At 37.6% G+C, this 15,835-nt stretch overlaps 1 protein-coding gene across 1 annotated transcript in view; it reads left to right on the top strand.

Annotated features, from left to right (window-relative positions):
- The window catches only part of RELCH (RAB11 binding and LisH domain, coiled-coil and HEAT repeat containing), a 124,693-nt gene that overhangs the window by 50,490 nt on the left and 58,368 nt on the right, over positions 1 to 15,835 (top strand). The window contains exons 11-13 of the mRNA XM_065398797.1: positions 7,393 to 7,505; positions 12,455 to 12,545; positions 15,517 to 15,588. Of these exons, the coding sequence (XP_065254869.1) occupies positions 7,393 to 7,505; positions 12,455 to 12,545; positions 15,517 to 15,588 (276 nt within the window). The remainder of the gene's footprint in view (positions 1 to 7,392; positions 7,506 to 12,454; positions 12,546 to 15,516; positions 15,589 to 15,835) is intronic.

Below are 15,835 nucleotides of genomic sequence, written 5' to 3'. Positions count from 1 at the left end.
TTCTATGCTTAAGACACCCATTAGCATTCTGCAAGACTTAACTGTTACTGTAGGTCCATCTGTTTGTCACGAACTTTGATGTTTTATATTAGATAGGCCTATTATTAATGAATATTCTTTTTGAAGCAGTTGGGATTCAAATCTACTGATATTACAATATGGGATTACTTTGTCTATCTCAAAAGATAGCAAGGATTGACTCAAGTTCATTTGGAGCGTTAAATACTTTTAGTATAAACATTTCAATTTATTATTCAACGATTTAACTTTAGGTGGAAGAAATTACTGTTCAGTCTTTTTCAATATTAAACGAATCTTCCATACATTGTTTTGTTTAAATCTGTAATAATAATTTAAAATTAAATGAAGGTGTCCTATTAATCTTGACTATAAATAGACTTGGGGTTCTACATAATCATGGATACTGTGGCAAACTCCAATAGAGTAAAGGAAGATAGACAACCCTGATGTGGATGTTTGCATTATGACTTCATTGTAAATGTTACACATAATCACAACTACAAAAAAGTCAAGCAATAGACAGTCAGTTTGATTTTTAATACTTGGGGTAAGGTTTGGTCTTTTTTAAAATATATGAGGGAGAATGTTCACTATTCCAATAATGACATTCAGTTTTAGTCTTTATCTATGGGACCTACAGTATGGTAGGTTTATAGTAATGCATTTGGCTTAAACCCATAAAAGGCTTTATTGAAAAATCTTTAAATCAAGAAATTTGTACTGATCCTTGAGTGACATAAGTTTCTGTAAATTGAGTAGTTTTCTGTGGTTGATTATAGTGCAATACCAAGATGCATGGCATCTGAAAGTTTCAGAAAAATTATCCCAGGAAAGTCTTTTTATTGAATGTTCTGTATAATGATGCTTCTGTTAAAATACCATTGCAAAATAATTCTGTGGAATGTTCCAGGATCAGTACTTAATTTCTGATATTTGCAGTTCTGCCTGGCAGGTACTCCAGCTTCTTTTCATAGCTTGTAGCATAAGCAGTGTAATGCGTTAATATTTTTCTAACCTGTTTAGCCTATTTCCTACCTACTTTATTCTTGCAAAATCTAAAGGAATAAATGATGAAATATATTCTTGCATTTAAAAAAAAATCACTTCAGAGTGCTTCTTTTCAATATGGTTGAAGACTTTACAAGAAAATTGTAACTGTATTGCATGGAGAGTTTATGCTGTATATTTCATTAAAACTTTTGCTGTAATGGGTATTAAGACAATAGTTTCTTCAGTGCAGCATTCTCTGAGGTAGGATCCTGGAATCTAGAGGAAAGATGAATATAGATTAACATCAGTAGTTTTATGAATATTAATATTATAGTAGTGGCCATTGGCATTTTTAGTGTCTTATGCTTCCTGGTATCTACTGAAGGCCCAAAATATTTGGCTAGCAATAATATCACAAAATGAGATTTCTTTGACTAAATCATAGCTAGGGAACAGCGATATCTCTTTAAACACTTTAGTAAGAAAGTACTCAGTGCAGATTTAGTCAAAACTCAAAATTTTTCTCACCCTTTACAAGACATAAATATAAATAGTTCCCTGTGTTGAACTGTGGCACTGATCCTGACATTGCTGTGTGTATGCTCCCCCGTTGACTGCAATGGGAGTTCTCTGAGCAGAGTGCAGACAGGAGAAAGCCCTTTGGCTGTAGCATCAGGATCTTACTGCTCTTCTTTTTAATTAAAAATGAATAAGCTGTACTTGAACCTTCATACCTTTAAATTAGCATACTGCATTGTTTTAGTAACTGTAGGTTAACGGCAAAGATTTTGGTGGTCTGTAAGTCTGTGTACATACAATTTTTACAGAATTGAGGGAGAGAGATACAGCTCATTACCTTTCAAAGAGATGTCTGTGATGAGTCTTCTGTTTTTTTACCCTTATCTCTTAAAAACAAACATTTTTAATTCAAATTACCAAACCACTGTGCCCAACTTTTTTTAAATCATTCTCTTCAAACAAGGTTCCATGTAACCTACAGAGGGCAGCAAAAACAGCTATACAGACACTGCAATCGATGATTTATTGAATCTTCTCACATTTTCTTACAGCATGTTGCTGTCTTGTGTGAAGTTGATTTCTGCAGAATGCAACTCTGGTGTTGCTAATTATTTTCTCTTTATGAAAATGGGGAGGAAATGCAATGCTGAGATCTTACAGAACAACCAATGTAGAAGGGGTGCCAATCTTGACAATCTGGGAAAAGAACGTAAAATATACTGTATATTTAAAAAATTTGCATGAAGATGTAGAAGCTACTATTTACAGACGTGTTGAGACACTTTTTCATTCTCAGCCTTTTTCAGGCACTTAATTCTGAAAACAAAACTCATAGGGGCTGAAATCTTGTTGATATCTTTTTCAACCTAATCTGTGTGTTTTGGAAGTCTGATTAAAATATTGGCATTGTTTTAAAACTTTCAAAATGTGGTATAAAAATCTAAGCATCTAAATAAGTGGCTAGATTTTCAGAGATAATACACTAACCTGACAATCTGGCTACTTACTTTGATTCATAAATATAGCTATGGGTGCCTAACTTTGGGTTCCCAAATCCGAAATTAAAATTTTGGAGTAGTTTAAATAACAAAAAATTAGTCATGTTTGCATGAAATGTTTTTAAGCATGTGCCCAGATGCAGACTTAATAATATGTATCTGGAAATACATGTATTGATATTTATGTAATGTATTTGCGTTTGTTTCAGTATAGTACAGGATTGTCAAACTCCCAGCCTGTAGACTGGTTCCTCTCTGCTTAATGTGCTTGCCTCCCCCATCCTCTAATATCACCCTGTAAATATGAGCAAATATAACCGTCTTAGACAGAAATAGCTTTGAGAGGTCTGAAGCATCCCATTTCAATGTTATGTTAACTGTGAAACTTGATCCTTTAATGGGGTTATATTTTCTTTTTGAAATGTATATATTCAAAAATAAATCTGAGCAAAGTTGAATTTTGCTCGCTTAGTTACCACAGCTGTATGCATAAACAACACACAAACAAAGGATGTAAATAAGTAGTCATAAGTATCCTATATCAGTTTTTCCCCCACTGACTCTTTAACTTATGTGCAAACCTCCTAGTGACATCCATGACAGACTTCATGTGGATTAGTGGATCGTGTTACCAGTCCATGAGCCATAATTAGGAATGTAATTTGGTCTTCTCAGTAAAATAAATGTGACATACCTCCCCCCATGTTGATGCATGATTAAATTGTGGCATTCATCAAAAAACTACCACGAAGGTGTAGAGATACAAATATATGTGAAACACTAGCACAAGGATATCAGTAGTGTCTTATACACTGCAATTATTTCAGTTATTACAATCAAGCAGGTTTTATTTCCTCTACCCCTTTTTTAAAGGAGTTTCAGCAAAAAATTTGCATACAACATCGTTTGAGAATGTAAACATACATGAGTAGAGAAATCTAAAAAATATGGTTCCCATCCTATCCTGAGGTAAAAACACTAAAGACAAGGCACGTTAGTTTTACCATGAGGTAAACTAGGCAAGATCAGTCATTGGTGGGACTAAAGCATTGACATCACCTAGTTTTACTTTGTGATAAAACTAATGTGCCTTGTCTTCACTGTGTTTTTTCTTTGGAATAGCTCATGCGCATAAGTTATCCTCTGATAAAAACATACCTTTTCTTAGCATTGAAGACCAGGCCTCTGACATGTGATGTTACATTTCCAGTCGCATTCATCATGTCACAGGTGTTGGGAGTTGGGTAGTGACAGTGTGCTCAGCAATCTAAAGGGAGAAGTTTCTCACTTCTGAAAACCACCTCTTCTGGTAGTGTTGACTGGCATCAATAAAAGTTTAATCTAGTCCTCTTTAGCTAGAGAGAGTGCAGAAAGGAGGGACTTACCAGGGCTGAACAGTGGCATTGAGGACCCCTAGTATAGAGCAGATGAAGAAAGTAGGAAAAATCTTTGAAAATCACAATCTTCTCGCATTTTATCTTTAGCACAAGTGGTATTCCTTCCTGAGGAAGGCAAAAGATTATTTTTAATAACACTGGAAGTCCCTCTCCTTGACTGCTAGGCACTATATAGTCTCCATAGTGCTAAACAACTTTCTCTAACGTTTTTTGTTGAAATTAGTAGCCTAGAAACTTGGCTGTGTGTGTTTCCTGCTTGGAAAATGTAACATTTTCTAAAACATTTACTGTGCCATTGTTGCAAATCAAAAATCTTAGATGCTTATGGTCTTTACTGAATAAATATCCATCCAAAACATAAGAGCTAGTGATAGAAAGAAGTTTCTGCCTGTAGGATAACCACTCCTGTACAACTGTTTTCTCCCTTCTTTTTTCTAATTGACTGGAGAAGGATCAGCCATTTTTCAAGCCTTTGAGAGACTTCACTTGTCCTGTGCTAGCCACATGCAGCAACTATTTAACTCCTCGCATCCCCCACAGGAAATCACCTCTTACCTCCACTTGTACCTTCCCACTCGTCTCCCTTCCATTAATTATACAGGAAAACACAATAGGACACCACTACTCAAGAAGATTTCTCACTGTTTCTCCACTCCCCTTAATAGAAGGAAGTATAGAAGCACTGATGCAACGATGCAGAGAACGCTCGATTCTCCCATAGTATGCACGAAAGAATGTGACCAATGGACAAGGAAACACAACTAATTCCATCTGCTATAATAACCAGCTTTCTGCAAGGTAAAGAATTAGCCTTGTATCTGCCCCATGTCAATGGTTTTAGGTTCCTCATCAGTCTTCCATACAAGAGTAAGATAATATCTAGGTGTGTATTAGTGGCCTGTGATACCCATTCAATTTATAAATGATCATTTTTATCAAATTTTTCAGTTAGTTCCTCCTCCCCCCCCCCCCCCCCCAAATGTAGAAAGAGAGCTTTTTCTCTGGGCACTTAGATCAGCCAGAAGAGTGGAAACTCCACAGTTCTTCATTTCTCCAGTAAACCATCATAACAGTAAAAGATCCAGCATGCTAAAAACCCCATTCCTCCATTCTCAATAGTTTTTAAATAAAATATTCTTCTACACAGGTCAAGGAAAGCTGAAGAATTAATGGGCAGAGTATCAATATAACATTGGCATATGGCAGAATGCAGGAAAATGAGACCAGGATTTTTTTTTTTTAAATATATAAAGGTCTTTCCAATACCCATTGTAGGGAAATTGTATCCTACATACTACAAAATCTGATCCAATTTTATTGTCCCGAAGAGATCCCAAATTGCTGTATAGTTTATTAATACAAACTAACATTCTTTTTGAAGGGGAAATATGACAGCCATCATGGTAAAATCTGTTTGTTTTTTGTAATACCGTTTTAGAATCCACTGCATCAAGATAAAAAAAAAAAAAAAAAATCAGAATTTTAAATGGGGCAAAATCCCAGAGTCTTTAGTATATAAAATAAAATCTAGCATTGAGTTCTAGAAGGGAATGAATCTTCAAAGGAAGAAAGTTACAATGGGGTATAGCACAAAAGCTAATCAAATAAAAGGTAACTTTAACAAAGTGCACATATTTCTGTCTTGGGCTATAAAAAGTACCTGGTCACGTCATTATCTGACGCATGTAGTAAAGGAAATAGCAAACTGGCCAAACCTGCTCGTTATCTACCCCCACTCTCTCCTTTGGATTTTGCAAGAGTAGATGAGACACTCCCATATCCCCTCCAGTCTGTATGAATAAGAACCTGTTTTACTTGTAGTTCCCCAAGCTGTACCTCATTTGGAATAAATTTTACCTGCAGTACCTCAGTGCTGTGTATTTAATGTCTCGTTGAAATCCTCAGGTGAAAAGCTGCATAAGTGCAAAACATTTTTGTTAAATTTGCCTCACCAATCAAATTGCAAAGATAGCTCTGCCATTGTCCGGAATTGGCCAATTTGTACAACACTCACAATTTTAAAAGTAAAATCTACTCTCAGTAGAGAATTGAAAAATCAAGAAAAGTGAGCTTGTATCGTTGCAATCTTCTCCTTCCCATCAGCTCTAGTCCATCAGTGTCATTTACTGAATTAGGAAAAGCTCCCATTCAAAAAGTCTGAATCAAGCAGAAACTCAAGTCTCCATGCAAAGTTACTAGAGCAGCAGTATCTTCCAATTTCTGTTCTTTATTCTTGCTTGCTCTTCATTGCTTGTTAATCTAAAAACTGCTGAATGAGCACACCAAAGGGGAAAAATGAATTACTTGCATGTTGCGAGCCCTTTTCATTTCTTAATGATATTATCTCAGCAGACACTTCTTTCTCTATCTACCCTGCCATGAAGTTTCTCTCCCTAACCTTCATTTTGAATTAGGTAGCTGTTGTGCTGTTTCCAAGTGGGGGCCTAAGATGACTGAGGTCAAGGAAAGGGATTTCCAGTCCATATTTTTAAAAACTGTTTCCTCTGAGAATGACAATCATCAGATTTTGAGGAAAGGAAAGAGGTTCCTACAACTGTGAACAGCCTTTTTTTCTTTTCATTTAAGGTTTTTCACAGTGTGTTTTTAAACAGAAGCTTGTTTCTATGAGAATTTTATTGCTCGGGGAAGATAATTCAATTTCAAATTTTTCCTTTTTATTGAAAAATCCTCTTTTTAAAAGCATACTGTACTTCATATAAATACCATAGGGGCATATCTGTGCAAATTCCTGCACCCACATATTGCTTTGACACTTTGATTCAAATGTAGATACAAAATTGTGTGAGTGGCTAACGTGAATGGGGCACTCTTTCTCTCTTTAACTCCATGTTGACACAATTAACCTCTCAGAATGAGCTTTGTGTAAACTTTAAAACTTTTTAACCAACTTATTTTGTTCAATTGATTAAAAGTTCCTGCAGATAATGTAAATTAAACTTTAACCATCACTATCCTAGAATTATTAATAGAGGTGAGCTGCAAATGTTAATACACCTCGACTCCGATATAATGCGACCCGATATAACACGAATTTGGATATAATGCGGTAAATCAGTGCTCCGGGGTGGGGGGGGGGCTGCGCACTCCGGTGGATCAAAGCAAGTTCGATATAACGCGGTTTCACCTATAACGCGGTAAGATTTTTTGGCTCCCAAGGACAGAGTTATATCAAGGTAGAGGTGTACTAATAATCTTGTTAGGGTTTTAAATTTTATGTGCTGAATTCCCCAAATCATGACAAGGAGGCATTTAGCACATAATTTTCTTAGGTCTTTTAACATTTTCAGGTCACTTTATAAGAGAGAGACTTCAATTAAAATGTCTTCTGTATTTGTTTTTCTATTGTGTGGCTAGATATATCTGTTCACTTTCTTTTGCCATTAATGAATATTTTCCCAAAGCATTTTTACTTTGTTTGGTTTTTCCTCCACTCACAATTTTTTTAGGAATTGATCCCACTCATACTGTGTACAGCCTGCCTCCATCCTGAACCCAAAGAGAGAGATCAGCTCCTACACATACTGTTCAATTTGATCAAACGACCAGATGATGAGCAAAGGTGTGTGTGTGTGTGTGTGTTTGTGTGTGTGTGCGCACGTTGGGCCGGGGCGAGGGGTACTTTTTTCTTTTGACAAAGAAGTAGGTTTAATGGAAACTGGATACTCTTAGAGGGCTATTGATTGGGTTTTTTTTTCCCATTCAGTTCACATTGTATTAACAAACTCATGTGGACTTCGGGACTTTCCATTTCTATGACTTGCACTTTCATGTGTAATTTATAGTTACTGAAATGTAAGAATATACTCTGCAAACTTCAGTGTAATATTTCAGTTCCTTTAAAAAAAAGGTGAACTGAAATGTTTTTTAAAATAAGCTTAAGATCATAAATCTAATACTTGTGGAGATATATTGATATGCCAGTCTTTTAAAACTAGTTCCTTCATCGCTTACCTGTCAAGACCCCTAGGTCCTTAGTTTCTCTCCAATATTTAATGACTTCACTGACACCTAAAGTAGTGTTAGGAAAGCAGTTCCTGCTCTTCAGGGCTCAGTGATGTCAGCTGTTCCAAGAAAATTTCAGAAAACTTAGGGTCTAAAGTCTGGTTTTGGCAGGTAAGATGTTTTTCACTTAATCTTGAAACTGTTTGTTTGTAGTTCTTAGCTTTATATATGTGTTGTGTTAATGATTTAGGCTCTCATATAATGTTTTTGTGTTTGTTTTTTTAAACTTCAGTTCTCTATTAAGTAGTACTCAGGAAGTATTGCTTTGTGTTCCCTTTTAATCTCCTGTTAAGATTATCCTTAAGGTTGAAAGACAGTACTCTGGCTGGTATGTTTCCTTCTTTAATAGTGGAAAGATTTTTCATAAGCGTTTGTCTGGAACATTTCTCTTTTGTTTTTGAAATTGCTTCATACGTCACAGGGTCTCTGAAAGTCTGTATGTAAAGGGTGAGTCCTTGTTCCTTTTCAGGATCTTCAGGCATGTGAATTCTACCTCCAAAATGTACAGTGCTCTCGGCTAAAAAGTTTTGGATGTCCCAATACAATTTGTGTTGCTAACATTATTCTGTACTTTTTTAATATATAGAGCTGCACAATTTTGTTGTAAGATTTTAGTCATTTGTGATCCAAATATTGCAGTTTATCAAGCCGAGTTTCTGGGAGCCTCTTTACAGCTATAACCAGACATCTGATTTCCAGCTAATAAAAGTGAAGTGAACCAACAATATTTTGCTTAAACTTTCACATTCAGCCTTTTACTATAAAATATGGAGTGATATCTTAACATTTCAGGTGTCAATTTTCCAGCAGAAAATATCAGAAAAAATATTTCCACAATACCATCCAACAAAGTTCATATCTTAAAAGTAAAGTTAGTAAACATTCTAATACTCCACTGATTAGCTGATCTCTGTATTCAAACTTCAGTTGTCAAATTAAATCCTAAATTTTACATCCCTAGAATCCTAACACATGTATGAACCCAAATCAAAATAAGGTTCTGAGTGCAAGCAGGAAAGTGTTTCCTCTTCAACATTGACTCCACTGTCAACATTTTACCCAAATTTTATTTGTATTATGTCTAACGGTGTACAACCACTTGTCAGTAGGATCATGCAAGTGAAAATAGTCAAAACCATTCAGACATAATGATTTGAAATGGTGGTGTCAGTCTGCTCTGTTCGGTATAGTGTTCATATGCTACTCAAGATCAACCACTGTGTAGAGACCTAAAGTATACAATATCTCAGAAGGGTAATGGATGGACTTTCATAAGTGCCTTGGGGATGTGGGGGGGTTTGGTGCATCAGTTCAGCAGGTTTACTTCCATTTTTTATTTAGATAAAAAGATAAGATTAAATGTGACATTGACATGCTATAGTGTGATCCCATTTGTCATTGAACTGTTAATAGCTAGTTGAACATTGATGAATTATACTTATTACATACTAACTATATAGTGTAACTGACAGAGGCTTTAATTATGTATGCTTGACTGTGTACACACTATCCATGGGTAGACATGTTGCCACCACATTGTATGTATTCATCATACATACATACATGGAAAAGCTTGTTTTAGTTTATTCTTAAGAGCAGTGAGGCTGTATATACAAGAGTGTATAGGTTTTACCAAATATTTATTAAATATCTGTGTGGAAACTATTTCAAATTTCCATTTCTTGACAATTTTAAAGTTGTTTTTGGGTGCCTTTCATATTAACTTCAAAGACAGTTTCAGGAAACTCCTATTTCCATATTCCCTTTTGAAGTGTGTATTAAAACTCAGTTTCCAACCTCATAAGACACTTTTGGATCCTGAGCTAACTTGGTTGCAAGGTTAGGAGGGCACAGAATTGGTTTCAGGTGAACAGCTGAGTTAAAAACATAAAATATCCCTTCCTAGTATTGACACACTTCCAGCACAAAGTCCAGACCTGCTGTATTCAAGTTCTATCACAACTGCATATTCTGATACTGCAGTGAAACTTTTCATCCGTATACTCTTTTTATGTTGAGGTGCAGCTGTGCGGTTCAAGCTGAAAGAAGAACCAACTGCAGACACTTGCAAGCTGCCTTACTATTTTGTCATATCTCACAGTCTTAAGATTCTTTGGGGAAGATCATTACTGCATCTCTCCTAGAGATCAGTTTTGACTAGCTTGATTCTTCTTTAATAATTCCCTTTCCTTTTATCCCCTTCCTTAACTTTGAAGGTCTGTTGTATGTAGTAGAAACTAAAGAAGAAAACCAGTTCACTCTGGCAATAGGTTTTTCCCACCATTCCTTACTTTCCTTAATACATAACATTCCCTTCGTGAAATCATTCTGATATGGATGTATCTCTCCTTTTTGGAGGACTGGGTGATGGATTAATATGTAGGTGAGAAATAACCAGCAGAACCCCTGCCTTTCAACCTTAAGGACATACTGTGAACTGCATCAAGAATGTGTAGACATGACAATAATTAACATCATAAATTGATGCATTCTTGATTGTTTCAGTAAATGTGTAAATTCACAAGGAGAATGGTAAACTTACTGAAGGGATGGTATTATATTCTATGCTAAGGTGTTAAAATGTACAGATTTATTTTGGCTGCTGACATGGTTAGTAGAATGTAACATTCTATCAAGAGCAGCTATGAATGTAATCAGTATATTACTTGTAAAATTAATACAACCCCAATCTTATCAACTCATGCAAAAATAGGCAAAATTGTAGCAAGATAGGTGTCTAAGTAGAAGTTGGAATGTCACAAGTGCTAGCTAAGGAGAATCCACAGGTGATTGTGACTTGAACCTCTTGTGTCTTCTGGATTCAGATGTCAAAAATACTTCCTTACTGATGTCGCACCATTGTTCTGTCTCTTGAGTCTCTGTCCACACCTCCTCTTTAAAGGGTTAGGCGGCACATACACACACTGCATAGATTCTGATTCCATATGTACATCATTAGAAAAGGAGAAGATTCTTGAAACCACAGTTAAACTTGAACTCAGATATTGGAAAACATTGCATTGAGGCTCTGGTATCCCCAAGTGGTTTTTGAAGAATTTTCCTATCCTCCTACTTGCATGGTGCATCATGAGCTAGCTTTACATTTTAAAATTGATTTTTCTGGATGTAGGTGTAGCCATTCAACTGGTAATCAAGAGCCATAGGAAGGAGGTAAAACTTAATCAAACCTTTTGCAGTAAAAACTTGAAATATATAACATTTTTGCAGCTCTGGGGAGGAATAGTTTTTTGCTTTTGTAAACTGGGTGTATGGATAGAGCTCCCCGAAAAAATTCAGATTTCTGCTCTTGAAGTTTTTAAACTAAAGTGATTGCATAGTCTGATCAAGTTCTCTAATGAGTCATAGTTTTGTCAACCTTTTACAAACTTGAGTACTTCTGAAGATTTCAGATACCTTTCTGACTGAGTAATAGGATCATTCTTTTAAAAGCCCATGTGACCAATTTTGTGTCAAAAGCAGTAGATTAAATAAAAACTTTCTAGTAACTTTAGATTTACTTTATTTGAGCTGACCATTTTCAGAAAACAGTAACGCATACTTCTGTTACGAATAGCTTTTCCATTTCCGCCTTAATCCATAGTCTGACATATTATACCATCACAACAGTAAAATATTAACATTCTCTAGTTTCAAAGTTAGACAAAACAATTATTTTGCAAATGTTTAAGTTCTTGAAACATAGAATTCCAGACTTCCAAGTTATAATTACTCTTACCAGCCTACTGACAAGAATTGAGTCCACATATTGTGAACCAGAATTTTATCCACCTAAAAATAAAGTGTGTATATGTATATATCATGAAGCCACTTCTCAAGGAAAATTCAGTTACTGCTATTAACAAGGTTCGTCAAGCATTTAAGGCACAAAATGTTATGTAGTAGTGCACTTATTTTACTAATGCATTGATATTCTAACCATATTAGAAAACTAACACATAGTAAGGGGGCTTAATTATTGATAATATGTATCTGAGAATAGGTATCCTCTAAATCATAGGTTCTCAGCAGTTTTCTTTCTGAAAAAGAAAGTTTTCCTCTCAACATGCTATAAAAATTCCATGGCCCACGTGTGCCACAACAACTGTTATTTTTCTGCATATAAAAGCCAGGGTCGGCATTAGGGGGTAGCAAACAGGGCAATTGCCTGGAGCCCACACCACAGGGGGCCCAATGAAGCTACATTACTCAGACTTTGATTCAACCCAGGATGACAGGGCTCAGGGTTCTGGGCTTCAGACCCATGCAGTGGGGCTTCAACTTTCCGCTCTGGGCCCCAGAGCGTCTAATGCTGGCCCTGCTTGGTGGATCCCCTAAAGCCTGCTCACGGGGCCCCAGACCTCTGGTTGAGGACCACTGCTCTAAATAATCCTTTCAGGCTATTGTATCTGCTTTTCCTAAAAAGAAGATATAAAATGGAGGCATAAAATATTTATTGTAGGAAAACATTTACAGTGTAAACAAGTTTAAGATTTTGATGTTTTTCAGACAGATGATATTGACTGGTTGTGTGGCATTTGCTCGACATGTTGGACCAACACGGGTAGAAGCTGAGCTCTTACCACAGTGTTGGGAACAGGTAACTACTGTTGTAAGCATGAAATATTCAGATTTTCTGCAGTTTACTAAGGATTTGTTTTAAACCTGCTTATTATGCAGATTTAAAACAAACAAGGAAGTATTTCTTCACACAATGCACAGTCATCCTGTGGAACTCATTGTCAGGGGATGTTGTGAAGGCCAAAAATATAACAGGGTTCAAAAAAGAATTGAATATGTTCATGGAGGATAGGTCCATCAGTGATTGTTAGCCAAGATGGTCAGGGAAGCAGCCCCATTCTCTGAGTATCCCTAAACCTCCGACTGCTACATGCTGGGACTAGACAAGAGGGGATAGATTACTTGATAATTGCCCTGTTCTGTTCATTCCCTCTGAAGCACCTGGCACTGGTCACTGTTGGAAAACAGAACGCTAGCCTAAATGGACCATTGTACTCACCCAGTATGGCCCATTTTTATGTTCTGAAAATATTTTTGATGTATGGAGACACTTCCATCTTATTTGATAACCTATTTTTGTGCAGCATTGATAGTGCAAGAGCCAAGAAAAAGGAAGCCAGTCAAAGAGAATTGGGGGGATTCTAGTCATCTGTAATATACTACAGAAAAATAACTTATTAAAATGCAAATTATGCTTTGTAGAACAGGCATTACAGGGAATCGGAACTTGCATTTCAAGTACGTAAATTATCATTTCCAATATATGATTCTCTAAATCCCATACCTTAAATATTAATTGGAAGAATATTTCGATCAATTTTTGTCAATGATGTGTCATCTGATACTCCAAGAGTGTTCATTATAATTAAAAATCTCTAATTTTTAAGAGCCTAGCACTCTAGGATTGCAACAGAACAATTTTAGTATTAAAGTAGATATGAAGCTGGGCAAAAAAGCTTTTAATGGGAAGTAATGAGATGTATTGTTCTTCAGGTATGTTGGTGTAGGTCCCACTGTAGGTGCAGATGTGCCTCGTGAACCCAAGCTTTAATTTTTTGAATAGCAGTGTCTGAGGACCGCACATACACCCTGTGATTCCTTGTGCTCCTGCATGAAGGCATAAAAGATGGCATGGCTCAGTTCCCTCTTACCACCATGGCAGGAAGATGGAATCCAGCAAGTGCCTGACCCTCTGACTCTCTTCAGAGACTCTTAAACTAGTTCTTTTCCAATCTATTGGATGACAAAAATCTTAGTTTCAGTCTGTTGAATCCGCTGTACATCTTCCTGTACAGCGGCGTGAGGCACTTCATGCCAGGCACCATCTCTCATGGCAGAATACATGAAACCTCAGGTTTCAAATCCTGTCCATCCTGCAACAGACTGATCCTAATCAAAGATGTCAAAGATAGTGACTCTCCTGCCTGAGAGAGAGCAGCATCTTGGACATGTGCTCTATATGTAAGTTCTTCTCTGTCAGGACCTGCGAGTCCAGTGACTCTCTGCTCAAGCTACATCTGTTTGAAAAAGTCCATGCAGGTCACTTCGGAGTGAGAGTTACGACCAGAGCAAGGCCAGATAAACCACCATTGGCTAGCACTTCCTGGAGCACACATCATGGTGTGGGTTCAGGCAGTGGAAGGGAAGGCCAAGAGGGCACTGGCAGAGTTGGCAGACACTGCCTCAGTGTTGACTGTCCGAGTACAGGCTACTCTAGCTCCTATACTCACTGCCTCAAAACGAGCACCTCAGTCGTTAAACTTGGTACCTACACCCGCTCCTAAATGGGACACCAACTCAGTCAGACCAAGCTAAATGACTCCAAGACCAAAGGGAAATCCCAGAAGGAGAACATGAGACATCACTCCCAACAAGGACAAAGCCCCAGGCAGTCAATCAGGGCGAGAGACCCAGCACCAATCCCGGTATTGATTCCCATGACTGAGCTGAGCAAGGACCTGGGATATGCAATAGAGGTGTCTGTATCGTCTCCAGAGATGTTCCTGGTATGCTACCTTTTAAAGAAGGGATACTACTCTTTGCCATTCCTAACTAATTCCTTGTCTCCAACATCAAGCCAAGTCACTCTCCCTTGCCATCAGAGAATGATGCAAAGAAGGGTATCAAGGAGCCCCATTCAGAGTGCCTGTGCAGGAGTGGTACTTGGCTAACCAATCTCACTATGCCAATACACTTATAGTATGCTACATAGACCCCAATGGTCTTATTGGAGACTGTCCACCTATATGTCAGAGCAGATTAGCCTCCCCCATTTCTGGGAAAAGGAAGAGATCACGCACTCTGGTGGCACCACACACCAAAACCAGACGTGGATCCAGACCCACTGGAACAGGAGATGATAGAGGGACAATGACACCTCTCATCATCTCCCAACGAATCCTCTTCACTGGATGCAGTAGTAGCACCAGCAGCAACAGAGGACTTCAAAGACTTCCAGGACCTCCTGTCTCAAATTGCGGAGACGCTGGATATTAAGACTACATTCATGCAAGAAAAGTCTCACAAGCTCTTTGGTGTCCTGAGCGTGCTGACACAAGCCAGGATCAACAGAACTAACCCATTCATATTGTTACCCTGTCTTTCTAGCCATAGGTAGGCACTCTAAAGATAAAGCTATCTCTTCACCAAAAAATAAATTATATATATATTTTTATGTTACCAGCTGACTGGTGTACTTTTCCCAACAAACTTCTATGCCCACTGCACCAGAGTGCAAGCAAGATTCTCCACCAGCTTCAGAAATCTGTAAGGTGATAGTGTGGAGTAATCCGCTGACCCTTATCAAACACTAAGCCTTGGACTTAGCTGATTTAGCAGCTATCAGGTTTGAGAGAGAGAGGTACTACAATCACTGGCTGATACTGCTGATATTCTTCATTCCCCGGCCCCGTTGGACACTGCTATTCAGAAACATCTGATATTGCATGCCTGAGGCTCATGTGTGCTTATAGTGGGGAATCCACACTGACAACATCTTAAAGAACCACAGTTACTATAGAATAAGTAAACATTCTATTTCTCTTCACCAGATCAATCACAAATACCCAGAGAGACGATTACTAGTGGCAGAGTCCTGTGGAGCTCTAGCACCTTATCTTCCTGTAAGTATTTTGTATTTACTGCTAATACTTTGTTTGTTAGAAAGTAAGAGGAAAATATATAGCAGGGGTGACCAAACAATCTTCAGAAGTTTGAGAGATGGGGCGAGCTTGCCAGGGCTTGTGGCTTCAGTCCCACTTCTGCTGAACCCTGAGACTCTTCTCCCCCCGGAACAGAAGCCCCTAGACCCACCACCCCACTGCAGGGCAGGAGTCCTGACTTCCCCTCCCCCCAGTCTGATAGGCAGAG

The sequence above is a fragment of the Emys orbicularis genome, chromosome 2 (genome assembly GCF_028017835.1).
Source record: "Emys orbicularis isolate rEmyOrb1 chromosome 2, rEmyOrb1.hap1, whole genome shotgun sequence".
NCBI classification, from domain to species: domain Eukaryota; kingdom Metazoa; phylum Chordata; order Testudines; family Emydidae; genus Emys; species Emys orbicularis.
The sequence above is the reverse complement of the archived record's forward strand: the minus strand, read 5'-3'. Positions and strand labels throughout refer to the sequence as shown.